The 15,560-nt window shown below is 43.6% G+C and overlaps 1 protein-coding gene across 1 annotated transcript in view; it reads left to right on the plus strand.

Moving 5' to 3' along the window:
- LOC149439139 (D-ribitol-5-phosphate cytidylyltransferase-like) overlaps window positions 1-15,560 on the plus strand; it is a 280,466-nt gene that overhangs the window by 60,999 nt on the left and 203,907 nt on the right. Inside the window, exon 4 of the mRNA XM_089659411.1 lies at window positions 4,021-4,118. Within this exon, the coding sequence (XP_089515537.1) occupies window positions 4,021-4,118 (98 nt within the window). The remainder of the gene's footprint in view (window positions 1-4,020; window positions 4,119-15,560) is intronic.

Here is a 15,560-nt window from a genome sequence, read left to right on the forward strand (position 1 = left end):
AAGTGAACATGTTGTCTCTAAAGTGTTGAAAGCAGAAAAAAATGGGCAAGTATAAGGATTTGAGCGACTGTGACAAGGGCCAAGTTGTAATGGCTTGACAACTCAGTCAGAGAAACTCTAAAACTGCAGATCTTTGGGATGTTCCCAGTTTGCAGCGGTCAGGACCGACCAAAAGTGGTCCAATGAGGGAAAACTGGTGAATGTTTGATAGGGTCATGGGTAGCCATGTTCCGCATAGTCCATTCCAATAGAAGAGCTACTGGAGCTCAAATTGCTGAAAAAGTGAATGATGGTGCTGATAGAAAGGTGTCAGAATACACAGAGTATCCCAGTTTGCTGTCTATGGGGCTACGTAGCTACAGGGTGCCCATGCTGACCCGTGTCCACAGCCAAAAGCGCTTACAATGGGCATTTGAGCATCAGAACTGGACCACAGAGCAATGGAAGAAGGTGGCCTGCTCTGATGAATCACAATTTCTTTTACTTCATGTGAATGGCCGAGTAGAAATGGCACCAGGATGCAGTATGGGAAGAAGGCAAGCCGGTTGTGATCTGCTACTTATGGAATCAGGAGGGCACAATACTGAGATCAGGAGAGCACAATATAGGTTCTGGGATGCTGCCTGAGCCATCCTGGGACAGCTTAGTAAAACGTGTGTCTGTCGCGGCAAATCCAGGACAGCTAGCAAGTATGCTGTAATGCAAGATTATCATGGGGCCCCTATGCACCTGGGGTCCTTGGACAGTGCCCATGCATTAAAACAGCCCGGCATGAACTCCATTCTGCCCATGTTAGTGATGATGTTGAGTCAGCATGGATCCAGATCCCCAAGGGACATTTCCAGCACCAGTGGCTAAATGGTTAGCACTTCCGCCTGGCAGTACTACGGTCGTTGGTTCAAATCTCAGCCACGGCACCACCTGCCTGGAGTTTGCATGTTCTCCCTGTGCCTGCGTGGGTTTCCTCCTGGATCTCCGGTTTCCTCCCACACTCCAAAGACATTCTACTAGGTTAATTGGCTCCTGTCTAAATTGTCCCTAGTATGTATGTGTATGTATGAATGTAAGTTAGGGACCTTAGATTGTACACCCCTTGAGGGTTAGGGACTGATGTGAATGTACAATATATATGTAAAGCACTGCGTAAATTGACGGCACTATATAAGTACCTGAAATAAATAAAAATGGTGTGGACTGTGGAGAACCAGGGATTGAATAAGTGATTGTAATAGCAGCTGCAATGGTGGTGTCAAAAAAGGATACCCCTATATATTCAATAATAATCGTCTTGCTTGTGTATGATAAAATACAAGCACTGGAGTCAACAGAGTAAGGCCTCTTTCACACGTACGTTCCGTATATCCGTTTTTAATCTATCTGTTTACGGATGAAAAACGGACCCCCATGTATTTCTATGGACTAGCGGATGTAGACGGATGATCAGCCATTTACATCCATTAATGTCCGCATCCGTTACATCTGGTTTTTTGAAACCCTATGTTTCTTCCGTAAAAAAAAAAACGGAATGGACAAAAAAAAGGTGTAAACGGACAAAAACGGATGAAAAAACGGATAAATAACGGATGTAAAGTGATCCGTTTTTTTCTTTCAAAAAATATGACTGAAATGATGAAAAAACGGAACGCCCGTGTGAAAGGACCCTAATAAGGCTTCAAATGATTGTAAAGCTTGTTTTTTTTTTCTCAAATAACAAAGATGCTATACTCACCGTTTCTCTGCAGTGGTATTGCCCCAAACCTTCTCTTCTGGGGTCCCCTGTCGGTGATCTTGGCTTCTCCACTTCTCTGAGTGCCCCTATAGCAAATTGCTCGCTATGAGGGCAGATGTGCGGCTCGATCCTTAGCTGGGCTTTGTGCATCTGTAGACACACACAGTCCGGCGTGGCCCCACCCCCCTGCTTCCTCCTCACTGGATTTGACTGACATTGGCTCCTTCTGCTGTCTCTGTGTCCTATGAGGAGAGCATGAGAAACCAGTGCTGCTGGAGACGGGCACAGCGCTGGATCAAGAGAGGTAAGTATAAAGGGGATGAGCAGACAATACTACCAATGTTCTGCTTTTAGAACTTTTTTTTGGATGTTATATAACCGGCAATACAAAGAAATTAGAAATGTTTACGATATGCATTAACATCAACATCTATGTTTAATATGATCTCAATTTTTGTTTGTTTTTTTCCACATAAAAAGGGAAAAAAATGGAATTTATAAATTTTCCTAGTTAAAACCTTGAAGAAAAAGATCCAATACAATATTGTAGTTACAGTGGGACAAAAAAGTATATAGTCAGCCACCGATTGTGCAAGTTCTCCCACTTACAAAGATGAGAGGCCTGTAATTGGCATCATAGGTAGACCTCAACTATGAGAGACAAAATGAGAAAAAAAATCCAGACAATCACATTGGCTGATTTGGAAAGAATTTATTTGCAAATTATGGTGGAAAATAAGTATTTGGTCAATATGAAAAGTTCATCTCAATACCTTGTTATATATCCTTTGTTGGCAATGACAGAGGTCAAACGTTTCCTGTAAGTCTTCACAAGGTTGGCACACACTGTTCCTGGTATGTTGGCCCATCCTCCATGCAGATCTCCTCTAGAGCAGTGATGTTTTGGGGCTGTCGCTGGGCAACACGGACTTTCAACTCCCTCCAAAGGTTTTCTATGGGGTTGAGATCTGGAGACTGGCTAGGCCACTCCAGGACCTTGAAATGCTTCTTACGAAGCCACTCCTTCGTTGCCCGGGTGGTATGTTTGGGATCATTGTCATGTTGGAAGACCCAGCCACGTTTCATCTTCAATGCCCTTGCACTCAAAATCTCACGATAAATGGCCCCATTCATTCTGTCCTATACATGGATCAGTCGTCCTGGTCCCTTTGCGAAGAAACAATACCAAAGCATGATGTTGCCACCCCCATGCTTCACAGTAGGTATGGTGTTCTTTGGATGCAACTCGGCATTCTCTCTCCTCCAAACACGACAAGTTGTGTTTCTACCAAACAGTTCTATTTTGGTTTCATCTGACCATATGACATTCTCCCAATCCTCTTCTGGATCATCCAAATGCTCTGTAGCAAACTTCAGATGGGCCCGGACGTGTACTGGCTTAAGCAGGGGGACACGTCTGGCACTGCAGGATCTGAGTCCCTGGCGGCGTAGTGTGTTACTGATGGTAGCCTTTGTTACGTTGGTCCCAGCTCTCTGCAGGTCATTCACTAGGTCCCCCCGTGTGGTCCTGGGATTTTTGCTCACCGTTCTTGTGATCATTTTGACCCCACGGGGTGAGATCTTGCGTGGATCCCCAGATCGAGGGAGATTATCAGTGGTCTTGTATGTCTTCCATTTTCTAATTATTGCTCCCAAAGTTGATTTGTTCACACCAAGCTGCTTGCCTATTGCAGATTCAGTCTTCCCAGCCTGGTGCAGGTCTACAATTTTGTTTCTGGTGTCCTTCGACAGCTCTTTGGTCTTCACCATAGTGGAGTTTGGAGTGTGACTGTTTGAGGTTGTGGACAGATGTCTTTTATATTGATAACAACCTCAAACAGGTGCCATTGATACAGGTAATGAGTGCAGGACAGAGGAGCCTTTTAAAGAAGAAGGTACAAGTCTGTGAGAGCCAGAAATCTTGCTTGTTTGTAGGTGACCAAATACTTATTTTCCACCATAATTTGCAAATAAATTCTTTCCAAATCAGCCAATGTGATTGTCTGGATTTGTTTTCTCATTTTGTCTCTCATAGTTGAGGTCTCCCTATGATGCCAATTACAGGCCTCTCTCATCTTTTTAAGTGGGAGAACTTGCACAATTGGTGGCTGACTAAATACTTTTTTGCCCCACTGTATCTGGCATACACCACGTGGCATATGATGGTTTGCAGCAAACTCTTTTCCTGGAACAAAGTGCCAATGCTTGAGAATTTTTTTTATATATATTATAAGGAAAAATGCATAACTTGTCATTTTCTGACCAGGGTGCCTTTGTTTTTTGTCTCTTAGAGTGTCTGGGTAAACAGCTCTGTATTATAACTCATATTAAGGAGAATGCAGTTCAGATTGGATTTCTGCTTCATGAATCTCTGAAATCCCAGATAAAGGTAACAATTTTCTCAGAATTTCTCAAATGTCTCCTGAAGTGTGCCGTGCAAGGTACAATGAGTTCAGCTTTAACAACACTTTGATCATTTCCAGACCGGCCACTGTAGATATACTCAGGGCTGCTGTTAGAAACCACGGGACCCCATACAGCCAATCTGACAGGGACCCCCCCCCCAAACACCCCCCCCGTTTACTATGCATCAGTTATGAACACAGTGATTGATTGGTACCAATCACTCATTGCATTCATTCCGGGAAGGAAGTGGATGGTAAATGTGACATATTTACCGGATCCTTCCCCCACTCTCCATCCTGAATGTTCATATTTTGTGATTGCAACTGTCGGTGGGAAGGAGAGGAGAGAAGCCAGCAGCACTGCAGGGGTGGGGGCACACAGGGGACCTGGGAAGCAGGGGGAAACATATGGTTCACAGCGAAGGTGATGGGTGCGGCAGGAGGGCAATTACTGGAACCGATCCCCTATATGGTTTTCTCTGCAGCAGCTGAAAGAGAGGAGAAGAAGCTGGCTTTCAGCTGTTGCAGAGAAAACCATACAGGGGATTGGTTCCAGTAATTGCCCCCCACCGTTTCAATCACCCTCCCTGTCCACATCAAATTTACCCAGCTGGCTGGGCCCCGCTGCTGGCCTGGGCTCCGTACAGGAGGACTGGTGGTACCCCCTTATCCGCAGCCCTTGATAGATTGCTACTGTGCGGCCCTACTGTGCTGGATCACATATACAGTCATGGCCGAAATTGTTGGCACCCTTGATATTTCTCCAGGAAATCATGTATTTCTCACGAAACGTATTGCATTAACACATGTTTTGCTATACACATGTTTATTCCCTTTGTGTGTATTGGGACAAAACAAAAAAAGGGAGGAAAGAAAGCAAATTCGACATAATGTCACACAAACCTCCAAAAATGGGCTGGACAAAAGTATTGGCACCCTTTCACAACTGCGGATAAATAAGAATGTTACAAGCATGTGATGCTCCTGTAAACTCACCTGGGGCAAGTAACAGGTGTGGGCAATATAGAAATCACACCTGAAAGCAGATAAAAAGGAGAGACGTTCACTTAACCTTTGCATTGTGTGTCTGTCTGTGCCACACTAAGCATGGACAACAGAAAGAGGAGACGAGAACTGTCTGAGGACCTGAGAACCAAAATTGTGGCAAAATATCAACAATCTCAAGGTTACAAGTCCATCTCCAGAGAACTAGATTTGCCTTTGTCCACAGTGCGCAACATTATCAAGAAGTTTGCAACCCATGGCACTGTAGCTAATCTCCCTGGTCGTGGACGGATGAGGAAAATTGATGAAAGATTGCAACGCAGAATAGTCCGGATGGTGGATAAGCAGCCCCAAACATGTTCCAAAGACATTCAAGCTGTCCTGCAGGCTCAGGGAGCATCAGTGTCAGCGCGAACTATCCGTCGACATTTAAATGAAATGAAACGCTATGGCAGGAGACCCAGGAGGACCCCACTGCTGACACAGAGACATAAAAAAGCAAGACTACAGTTTGCCAAAATGTACTTGAGTAAGCCAAAAGCCTTCTGGGAAAACGTCTTGTGGACAGATGAGACCAAGATAGAGCTTTTCGGTAAAGCACATCATTCTACTGTTTACCGAAAACGGAATGAGGCCTACAAAGAACAAAACACAGTACCTACGGTAAAATATGGTGGAGGTTCAATGATGTTTTGGGGTTGTTTTGCTGCCTCTGGCACTGGGTGCCTTGACTGTGTGCAAGGCATCATGAAATCTGAGGATTACCAAAGGATTTTGGGTCGCACTGTAGGGCCCAGTGTCAGAAAGCTGGGTTTGCGTCCAAGATCCTGGGTCTTCCAGCAGGACAATGACCCCAAACATACGTCAAAAAGCACTCAGAAATGGATGGCAAAGAAGCGCTGGAGAGTTCTGAAGTGGCCAGCAATGAGCCCAGATCTAAATCCCATTGAACACCTGTGGAGAGATCTTAAAATTGCTGTTGGGAAAAGGTGTCCTTCCAATAAGAGAGACCTGGAGCTGTTTGCAAAGGAAGAGTGGTCCAAAATTCCGGGTGAGAGGTGTCAGAAGCTTATTGATGGTTATAGGAAGCGACTGATTTCAGTTATGTTTTCCAAAGGGTGTGCAACCAAATATTAAGTTAAGGGTGCCAATACTTTTGTCCAGCCCATTTTTGGGGTTTTGTGTGACATTATGTCATATTTGCTTTTCTGCCTCTGTTTTATATTTGTTCCAATACATACAAAGGGAATAAACATGTGTATAGCAAAACATGTGTTAATGCAATACCTTTTTTGTGTGAAATACTTGATTTTCAGGAAAAATATCAAGGGTGCCAACAATTTCGGCCATGACTGTATGTATGTGATCCAGCTTTTCTGGGTAGGGGCATGCGCGCGCCCGCTACGTCTGTGCTGTCATTCGCTATAGCACAAGCCACTTTGTAAAAGCAGCACATACTACACACAGTGCACATTGTTAGGCACACTGTTAACAGTTTGATTGCCCCTAGATATTAACCCCTTCCCACTCAGTGTTTTTAGTACAGTAACAGTGTATAGTATAGAATACTGATCACTGTATTAGTGGCACTGGTGATGTCAGTTAATCAGTTCCTACAAAGTGTCAGATTGCCTTACGCACTATCACAGTCCCATTGTAAGTCGCTGATCACCGCCATTACTAGTATAAAGAAAAAATAAATACAAATTCCAGTACATATCCCATAGTTTGTAGATGCTATAACCTTCCTGCAAAGCAATTAATTTACACTTTTTGAAAAATTTTTTTACCAAAAATATTTAGCAAAACACATTTTTACCAAAATTTATGAAATCTGAGTTTTTATTTTTTTTTACAATGGATTTGTTTTATAGCAGAAAGTAAAAAAAAAATAATTTTTCTTTTTCAAAATTTTCAGTCTTTTTTCGTTTATATAATAAAAAATAGAAAAACCAGTGGTGAGCCAACGAAAGCTCTATTTGTGTGGAAACAAATGACATACATTTAATTTGGGTACAATGTTGCACGACCACACAATTGCAAGTTAAAGTAGTGCTGTGGCGAATAGCAAAAAATGGCCTGGTCATGAAAGGGGTAGTTCTTCTGGAGATGAAGTGGTTAAGATTGAATATTCAGATAAGACCAGTGGTGACAGGTTCTCTTTAAGGCCCTCAGGTGTGTTCTGTGAATCACATTGCTTCACTTCTGCTTTTTTAAAGCCTTTTAATTCAGCATATTTCTGTATGTTATATTGTGCTATTAACATATTATGCCATCTAAAAATACTTCACATTCTCCAGATGCGGACAGACTTCATTCCCTTTTTTTTTTAATTATTCGTAGCATACGCTCGTAAACAGAAAAGGCGAAGCCCGCAGGGTGTGAGCTGATTATTAACACAGTTTTACTAATCGGAGTCTGCATTAAATATGTTTTGTTTAAAGCAGTTCATAGTATGCAGAATGTTTAGCAAAGCAAAATGGCCCGGGGCTGTTCTGATTGGGGAAGTGTATGTGGCTGTAGAGCTGACTTGTATTTTTTTTTTAAATTATTACAGGTACTTATGTCGCACCGTCAATTTATACAACGCTTTACACACACACTATATTGCCAAAAGTATTGGGCCCCCTGCCTTTAAACGGCCATGAACTTTGATGGCCTCCCAGTCTTAGTCCGTAGGGTTCAATATTGAGTTGGCCCCGCCCTTTGCAGCTATAACAGCTTCAACTCTTCTGGGAAGGCCGTCCACAAGGTTTAGGAGGGTGTCTATGGGAAGGTTGGACCATTCTTCCAGAAGCACATTTGTCAGGTGAGGCACTGATGTCGGGGGAGGAGGCCTGGCTCGCAGTCTCCGCTGTAATTCATCCCAAAGGTGTTCTATGGGGTTGAGGTCAGGACTCTGTGCAGGCCAGTCAAGTTCCTCCACCCTAAACTGGTTCCTCCATGTCTTTATGGACCTTGCTTTGTGCACTGGGGGGCAGTCATGTTGGAACAGGAAGCGCCATCCCCAAACTCTTCCCACAAAGTTGGGAGTATGAAATTGTCCGAAATGTCTTGGTATGCTGACACCTTAAGAGTTCCCTTCACTGGAACTAGGGGGCCAAGCCCAGCCCCTGAAAAACAACCCCACACCATAATCCCCCTCCACCAAACTTTACACTTGGCACAATGCAGTCAGGCAAGTACCGTTCTCCTGGCAACCGCCAAACCCAGACACATCCATCGGATTGCCAGACAGAGAAGTGTGATTGGTCACTCCAGAGAACATGTCTCCCCTGCTCTAGAGTCCAGTGGCGGCATGCTTTACACCACGGCATCCGGCGCTTTGCATGGCACTTGGTGATGGAAGGCTTGGATGCAGCTGCTTGGCCATGGAAACCCATTCCATGAAGCTCTCTACGCACTGTTGTTGTGCTAATCTGAAGGCCACACCAAGTTTGGAGATCTTTAGCTATTGACTCTGCAGACAGTTGGCGACTTCTGCGCACTGTGTGCTTCAGCATGCGCTGTCCCCGCCCTGTCATGTGACGTGGCCTACCTCTTGGTGGCTGAGTTGCTGTTGTTCCCAGTTGCTTCCACTTTGTTATAATCCCACTAACAGTTGAGCGTGGAATATTTAGTAGCCAGGAAATGTCATGAATGGACTTATTGCACAGGTGACCACCTATCACGGGACCACGCTTGGAGTCACTGAGCTCCTGAGAGCGACCCATTCTTTCACCAATGTTTGTAGAAGCAGTCTGCATGCCTAGGGGCTTGATGTTATACACCTGTGACCATGGAGGTGATTGGAACACCTGAATCACATGATTTTTTTGAGGGCTGACCCAATATTTTTGGCGATATAGTGTGTGTGTGTGTCTATACCAATACCGTATTTTTTTTACTGGCGGTTACGAGTACCGATACTTGTACTCTAGTACTCGCCAGTACCAATTACAATACCTTTGTGTTGTAAATTGAACACATACAAAATGAATGGGCTCAAATTGCACTAGAAAAAATCTCATGCGATTTGAACAGGAATATGGAACGATCCCTGTCAGATTTGTGTGCAGTTTCCCCCCACTGCTCCTGTGTGAATCCAGGTTGAAGTTACTGTGACAAGCCTGGGTTCACACAAGAGCGACATGGGAAACATCATTCAACTTGGACAGGAATCACACCATGTTCCTGTTCAAATTTCACGCAATTTCTTTACAGTGCAATTTGAGCCCAAGTCGCACCACAAAGGTATCAGTTTTAGGTATCGGAGCATTTGCAGGAGTACAAGTACTCGTGCAAATGCTTAGTATTGGTACTGATACCAGTAGCCACCCTATTAGTAAGCCCTTGTTGAAGGCCAACTGAGGGTTCCCCAGGGCAGGCAGTCTAAGCCCCAGCCTGCTTCATTACCAGGGCCCAGGATTGTGCGGATGGACTTGCAGCAGACTGCAACCAGGTCGCGGCCCCCAGATACGCCAAGCTGAAGATGCGGAGACCACTCACATGTGCAGAATACAGATGGCAGGAGACAGAAGAAGATCCGAGAAATGAGCCAAGGTCAGGGCAAGCAGCACTCGGGCAAACACAGTAGATGAGAATACAAGTAATATGCAGGAAAACAGGAGCACGGAGGAACTAGGAAGTTGCTCAGACGAAGTGAGCTGCACTGAGCATGTCTAAATATAGAGAAGCCGACCAGGAAGTGATAGAAGGGAAAGGGATAAAAAATCACAGTAGAGTAGGTGACACCCATCGGTGAACACAGAAGCCAGCAGCACATATGAGTATCATCACAGGTCCAGCAGAACCACTGCAGCAAGGAGGTGAGAATTTCACAAACAGGGCCAATTGGTGACAGGCAGTTTACTGCCATGCCAGTCATCACTATTCACACTGCAATGCCACTGTACAAATGATATAAAATATGGTGTTGCGCTAAAACTAAATATACAAATCACACAATTAAAAATGATGAAAAATAAATAAATCAGATAAATATATGGGTGATAGATCCTTTAAGATCTAATAATAATTGTCTATAACAGTGATAATAACACAAAGTGCATATGAAAAACTGGTCCTATTCAGGGACCCTCATAAAGTGACAACAACGAATCCCATTTGGGACAAAACCCCCAAACGCTAGGTGATATATATGGTGAATCCCAAATGCGGGATATATAACAAATAAAGTGACTGCTGCTAAATGCCCAAACAAAATAAACTATCATAAATCATAATAAATGCACATAGAACAAAATACATAAGTTATTCAATCACTGTATACCCTTATCCTTTATAAACCCTCAAAAAGTCAATACTTTCTCCCTAGAAAGTGCAATAAAAGTTCGTCCCTTCAGACGAAGTCCGGAAGTGACGAAACGCGTTAGGGAGTGACGTCAAGACGCACGTACGTAGACCGGAAGTGTCGCCGCAGCCATTTTGTTGGTTTTCAACACATGGTTTTCTATGGTGTTTGGTTGAAAAACTTTGAAACCATGTCTGGAGCTGATAATTTTAAATCTAAATTCCTGAGACCCTTCTTATCTCTGTGAGGACCTTGGAAAAAACGTCTTGGAAGATAATGTGGAGGAATACTTTTCCATAGTATTGTCTGAGCATTTCAATACTCATAGAGGGTAATAGTATTTAGTACTACTGTGTGTTGGTTGATGGTAGACACTGATTTGCAGAGACCACAGAGTGCTCACAGTTTGATTTGTGTGATTATATGCACTATAAGAAAATATTTTTTTTTTTTCTTTTTTTTTTTTTTTTTGCACAAAAAGTTTTTTTTTTTTTTTTTTGAAGTGTATTTTGGTTGCACGGGGTGATTATTGCTATTATTATTATTGAGGTAATGCACTAGATATTATATTTTTTATTTCGAGGTGCGTTTTGGATGAAATAGCAGCCAATCCTTTCTTTCAGTGGATGAAAAGAGTGAATAAATTTGGGATATTTGTGGACACTATTTTGGACTTTCTTTTTGGACACTTTTTTGATTAGTGGGACTTTGTTGCACATTATATGTTTAAATCAATTTATTTATTTATTTTATTTATTTATTTTTGTAATTCACAAAAAGGTGGTATATGTATGGAAAATACATAAGTGTCCAAAAAGGATGCAGAAAATTGCAATAAATGCAACAAGGTGCTTTTATCTTCAAAAAGTGCTTCAGTGCTAGTGCAAATGGTGAGTAGATACCCTCAAATGGCAGGCATGCCCCCTCACCTGCTGAATGCGACCCAAACGGGTCAACACGCCTTTTGGATCACCCTGGATCCTACACAGGAAACTACTCTCCAGGCCACACAGGCTCCTCTGGTTCCACAGACCCTCACTGGTAACTTGCTTCCAATATTGATCACTCTTCCATACACAGATAAACGCAGTGCAGGCCCATAAATGAGTACCACATTAAGGCCATGAAAGGACAAAAAACAGGTCTCCCATAGTGCAACACTGTTTATTATAGTGTAAACATATAAAAATGCTAAGTTACACACTCACATTTGGGTAGATCAAAGCAGGCTGTCACACCACTAAGTATGGGTGTACTCTGTATAACCTGGTGTACCAAGATGGTGCTCCACCGGAAGTGCGTCACCACGTCGCATCTACGCGTTGCGTCACGTACACGTGACTTCCTCAGGATGTTATTAATGTCACTGTACAGCAGTGCAATGCGCTGCTGCACAGTGACATGAATCAAGTGTCACTTTTCTGCACTTCAAATAAAGTTTGTTAGAAAAAAAAAAGCTGTTTGAAGTGCTACCGCCGGCGCCAGCTATTGTGGTTTAGTGTGCGGGGAAATATAAACTGGCTCTTAAACTACTTTTTTTTATCATTGTATATTTGATATAAGTAGGACTATATGGATATAATTACAGAGACACAAGAAATTATGAAATAAACAGCTTTTTGCGGCTTTGCTCGTTACATTTGACAATTATTTCCCGTCAGGTGGAGAGTCTGCGATCGCTTTGTACAATAACCACCCATGCAGCCTCTGGCCAGGGATGAAACTGACATTTAGATCCTCGAAATGCCAATTTCATCATCTTCCTCCGCACTTTGTTTCCCTCTCACGTACTCTGTGATTTGTTTCAACAATTAGAACAATGATGGCAATTATCTGCAGACAGGGATTGGAAGCCCCACCATGAATGTGACATTTTAATCTCCCATTTTTCTTACATTCCACAGAGGATCTCTCCTTCAGGAAGGTAACAATGTGACATCTTCAGAGCAGATCCAGCCACAGACATGAGATGGCACTCTTTAGACTTGCGTCTGCTTTCATGGCTGAACAGTTTCATATAAACAGTCTATAGGCCTTCTTGTGCTTCGAATAATCAACTTTAACCACTTACCCTCTAGAGGATTTCCCCCCCTTTCCTGACCAGGCCATTTTTTGCGATCCGTCGCTGTGTTAATTTAACTGACAATTGCGCAGTCATGCAACGCTGCACCCAAATGGAATTCATGTCCTTTTTTCCCCACAAATACAAATAGAGCTTTCTTTCGGTGGTATTTGATTGCCTCTGCGGTTTTTATTTTTTGCACTATAAACAAAAAAAATACTGACAATTTTGAAAAAAAACCCCTATATTTTTGACATTTTGCTATTAAAAAAAATCAAATTTCGGCATAAATTTAGGCCAAAATGTATTCTGCTACATCTGCAAAAATCAAAGTTTAAAGTGGTGAAAGTTATAGCATATACAAATGGCGGTATATATACTGCAATTTTTTTTTTTTAGTAATGGTGGCGATCACTGACTTATAGCGGGACTGCAGTAAGCGTTCTGACACTGGGTGGGAACTGACTTGGTGTCACTGACATCCCCAGTGACACCAGTAGAGTGATCAGTGCTAATGAAAAGCACTGACACTGTGCTAATGGCACTGGGAAGGAAGGGGTTAATATGTGGGGTGATCAAAGGGTTAACTGTGTGCTCTGTGTGTGCTTTACACTGTAAGCACAATGCTTTGTATGGCTGTGCTATGCAGAGCCATACAAAGCAGTGTGCAGGAGCTGACAGGGGAGAGATCTGTGTTGTTTATACACAGGTCTCTCCCCTGTTGGTGATACTCGGCGATCACTGCGTGCCGGTGGGGAATCACCGGCCAGGACCCTGTGATTGACAGCCGTGGCCGTGAATGGCGCGCCCCCTACCCAGAACTGCAAAATCACGTGTATATATACGTGATTTTGCACACCCGTGCCACCCTGTAGCAGGATTTCTGCTATGGGGCGGCGCAGAAGCGGTTAAAGATTAATTCTAGGTATGGATATTTTATACATAGTTATACTGGTCCAGCTTGAACCGATGTAACTATGTATGTAACAAATCTGGCTGACAGTCACTAAAGTAGACACTGCTGCTTCTGGTTCCCCCAACAAGTGGCTGGCCAGCTGCATTCTGAACACAGGAGGTCGGACACTTGGTAGGAGCACCTGTCACAGAATGCTTACATCTTCTGAATGAATGTAAAGTGTTCTCTGGATAAGGTGGAGAGGTGGGGCTGTGAATAAACAAGTTGTCTAAATGCATGCCCACCTATGAGTGTCCTTCACACTCTATATATGCCATAGGCATGGGCGGACTGACCATTCGGGCACTGCCCGAGGGCCCGGGGTCAGTAGGGGGCCCCATGAGATGCCCCTGGTACCTTTCTTAGGCTTTTTGGGTGTGGTTTGAGTGTGGGCGAGGGCACAGGGTCCCCATGATCCCCTATTGCCTGGGGGCCCCATGAGTTGTCAGTCCACCCCTGGCCATAAGCCACAAGTCTGTGTGCTTACTTAAAAGCAATGGCAACCACTCCAACCTACAACTGGCCTTTGCAGCAAGGAGCACATAGAATGGTGACACATGTCAAAAAACAACAAAAATTCCCAGCTCAACTTACCAGCCAGCCTGAAACAAACTGAACAGACCCTATCTAACAGTTTACGTTAAAACTAAGGGGTTTACTATGCACACATTTGCAAATATATGCGTAAACTGCAAAGGTCACGTCATGGCACCCCAGTGTACTGCAGTCATAACTATACATTTTGAGAGTCTTCTGAGTTGGATAGATTAAAAACAGGTATGTCTGGTGGGAGCCCACCCCTCTTAAAGGTATAGGGACGCACTGGACACCCAGTAACAGCACAATGGCAGCGAAGGTATCCAGTACAACCCCTCGCCAATTCACCAACAGTATAAACAAATGGCAACCACCCCAACCTATAACTGGCTTTTAAAAAACATAAACGTGCAGCGCTGTTAAAACCAATAAATAAATACATATATAGACATGCAAGAAAGTGCACACAAATATATAAAGTGACACTGTGCATCTATGTATGTGCCACTAGAATATGTGGCCAATATAAACGTGAAAGAAAACACTGTGTCTAAAACATATGTCCAGAGTGCAGGCGTGAACGAGATCTCAAATGATCTTCTGGTATCCAAAAGACACAGATTGTGGATAAGGTGAGACAATTAAAGTGTAGATTGCGCACTCACCAGATACGCAACCTTTTTGCGCATTTGTAAGATAATAAGGACATCAGACTTCAGACATCTCATCAAAAAGGTCTGGTCAGATCTGGTCAATGCCTCCTTCGCTATCCCACGGTTTGCACTTAGCCTTCCCAAATGGTAACCACTCTGCGGATGTACCTGGCTCCCACAGGAGCTCAGAAAGAAACAACAGAGGAGGCCAATAGTGCAATATTGCCTTAGGATGTTTATTCCACACAATGGGTATGTATACAGCAAGAAAGCAAATAAAATAGATTACTGACCGATTGCAAGCTGCCGCCGGGACCCCTTGTGGTGCCGGCGGTAAGGCGTCAAAACAGCTACAGCCCGACCCTGACGCATTTCGAGCAAGTGCTCTTAGTCATAGGGTGCCCTGGCCATCATAAACAAATGGCAACCACCCCAACCTATAACTGGCTTTTGCAGCAAGGAGCAAATGGAATGGTCATGCCTTACAAAGGCCAGTTATAGGCTGGCTGTGGCTGTGCTCACCATGCAACTAATCTTTATACATTACTGATATACATTACTTTGCTTTGTAGTGTGTCTGTTTGTAGAAGCAGTCATCTTGGTGGAGACAGGGCTTTGCTTCTCCACTTCAAAGCTGCCCCTTTGATGGCTGGTGATCTGATGATTGGTTGGGAATTATTCAAGAAACCGCAAGAAAAGTAGAGAAATCACACATTCACAGAACTAATAAAACAGAGGAATGAAGGTTCTTTGCAGTGCAGGTCCTCTGGTACAGCTTCCTCTCCAGCAAGGAGAACAGCAAGCAGTACAGTAGTGACATGTGCAAATCTCATCCAAATCTGGTGAGACTAGCAGTTGGAGATCAGGGATAGGCAAACTTTAGACCTGCAGCTGTTGCGGAACTACAAGTCCCTTCATACC

The sequence above is a fragment of the Staurois parvus genome, unplaced genomic scaffold (assembly GCF_062004578.1).
Source record: "Staurois parvus isolate SC_StPar_1 unplaced genomic scaffold, SC_StPar_1.0 ptg001154l, whole genome shotgun sequence".
Classification (NCBI taxonomy): Eukaryota; Metazoa; Chordata; class Amphibia; order Anura; family Ranidae; genus Staurois; species Staurois parvus.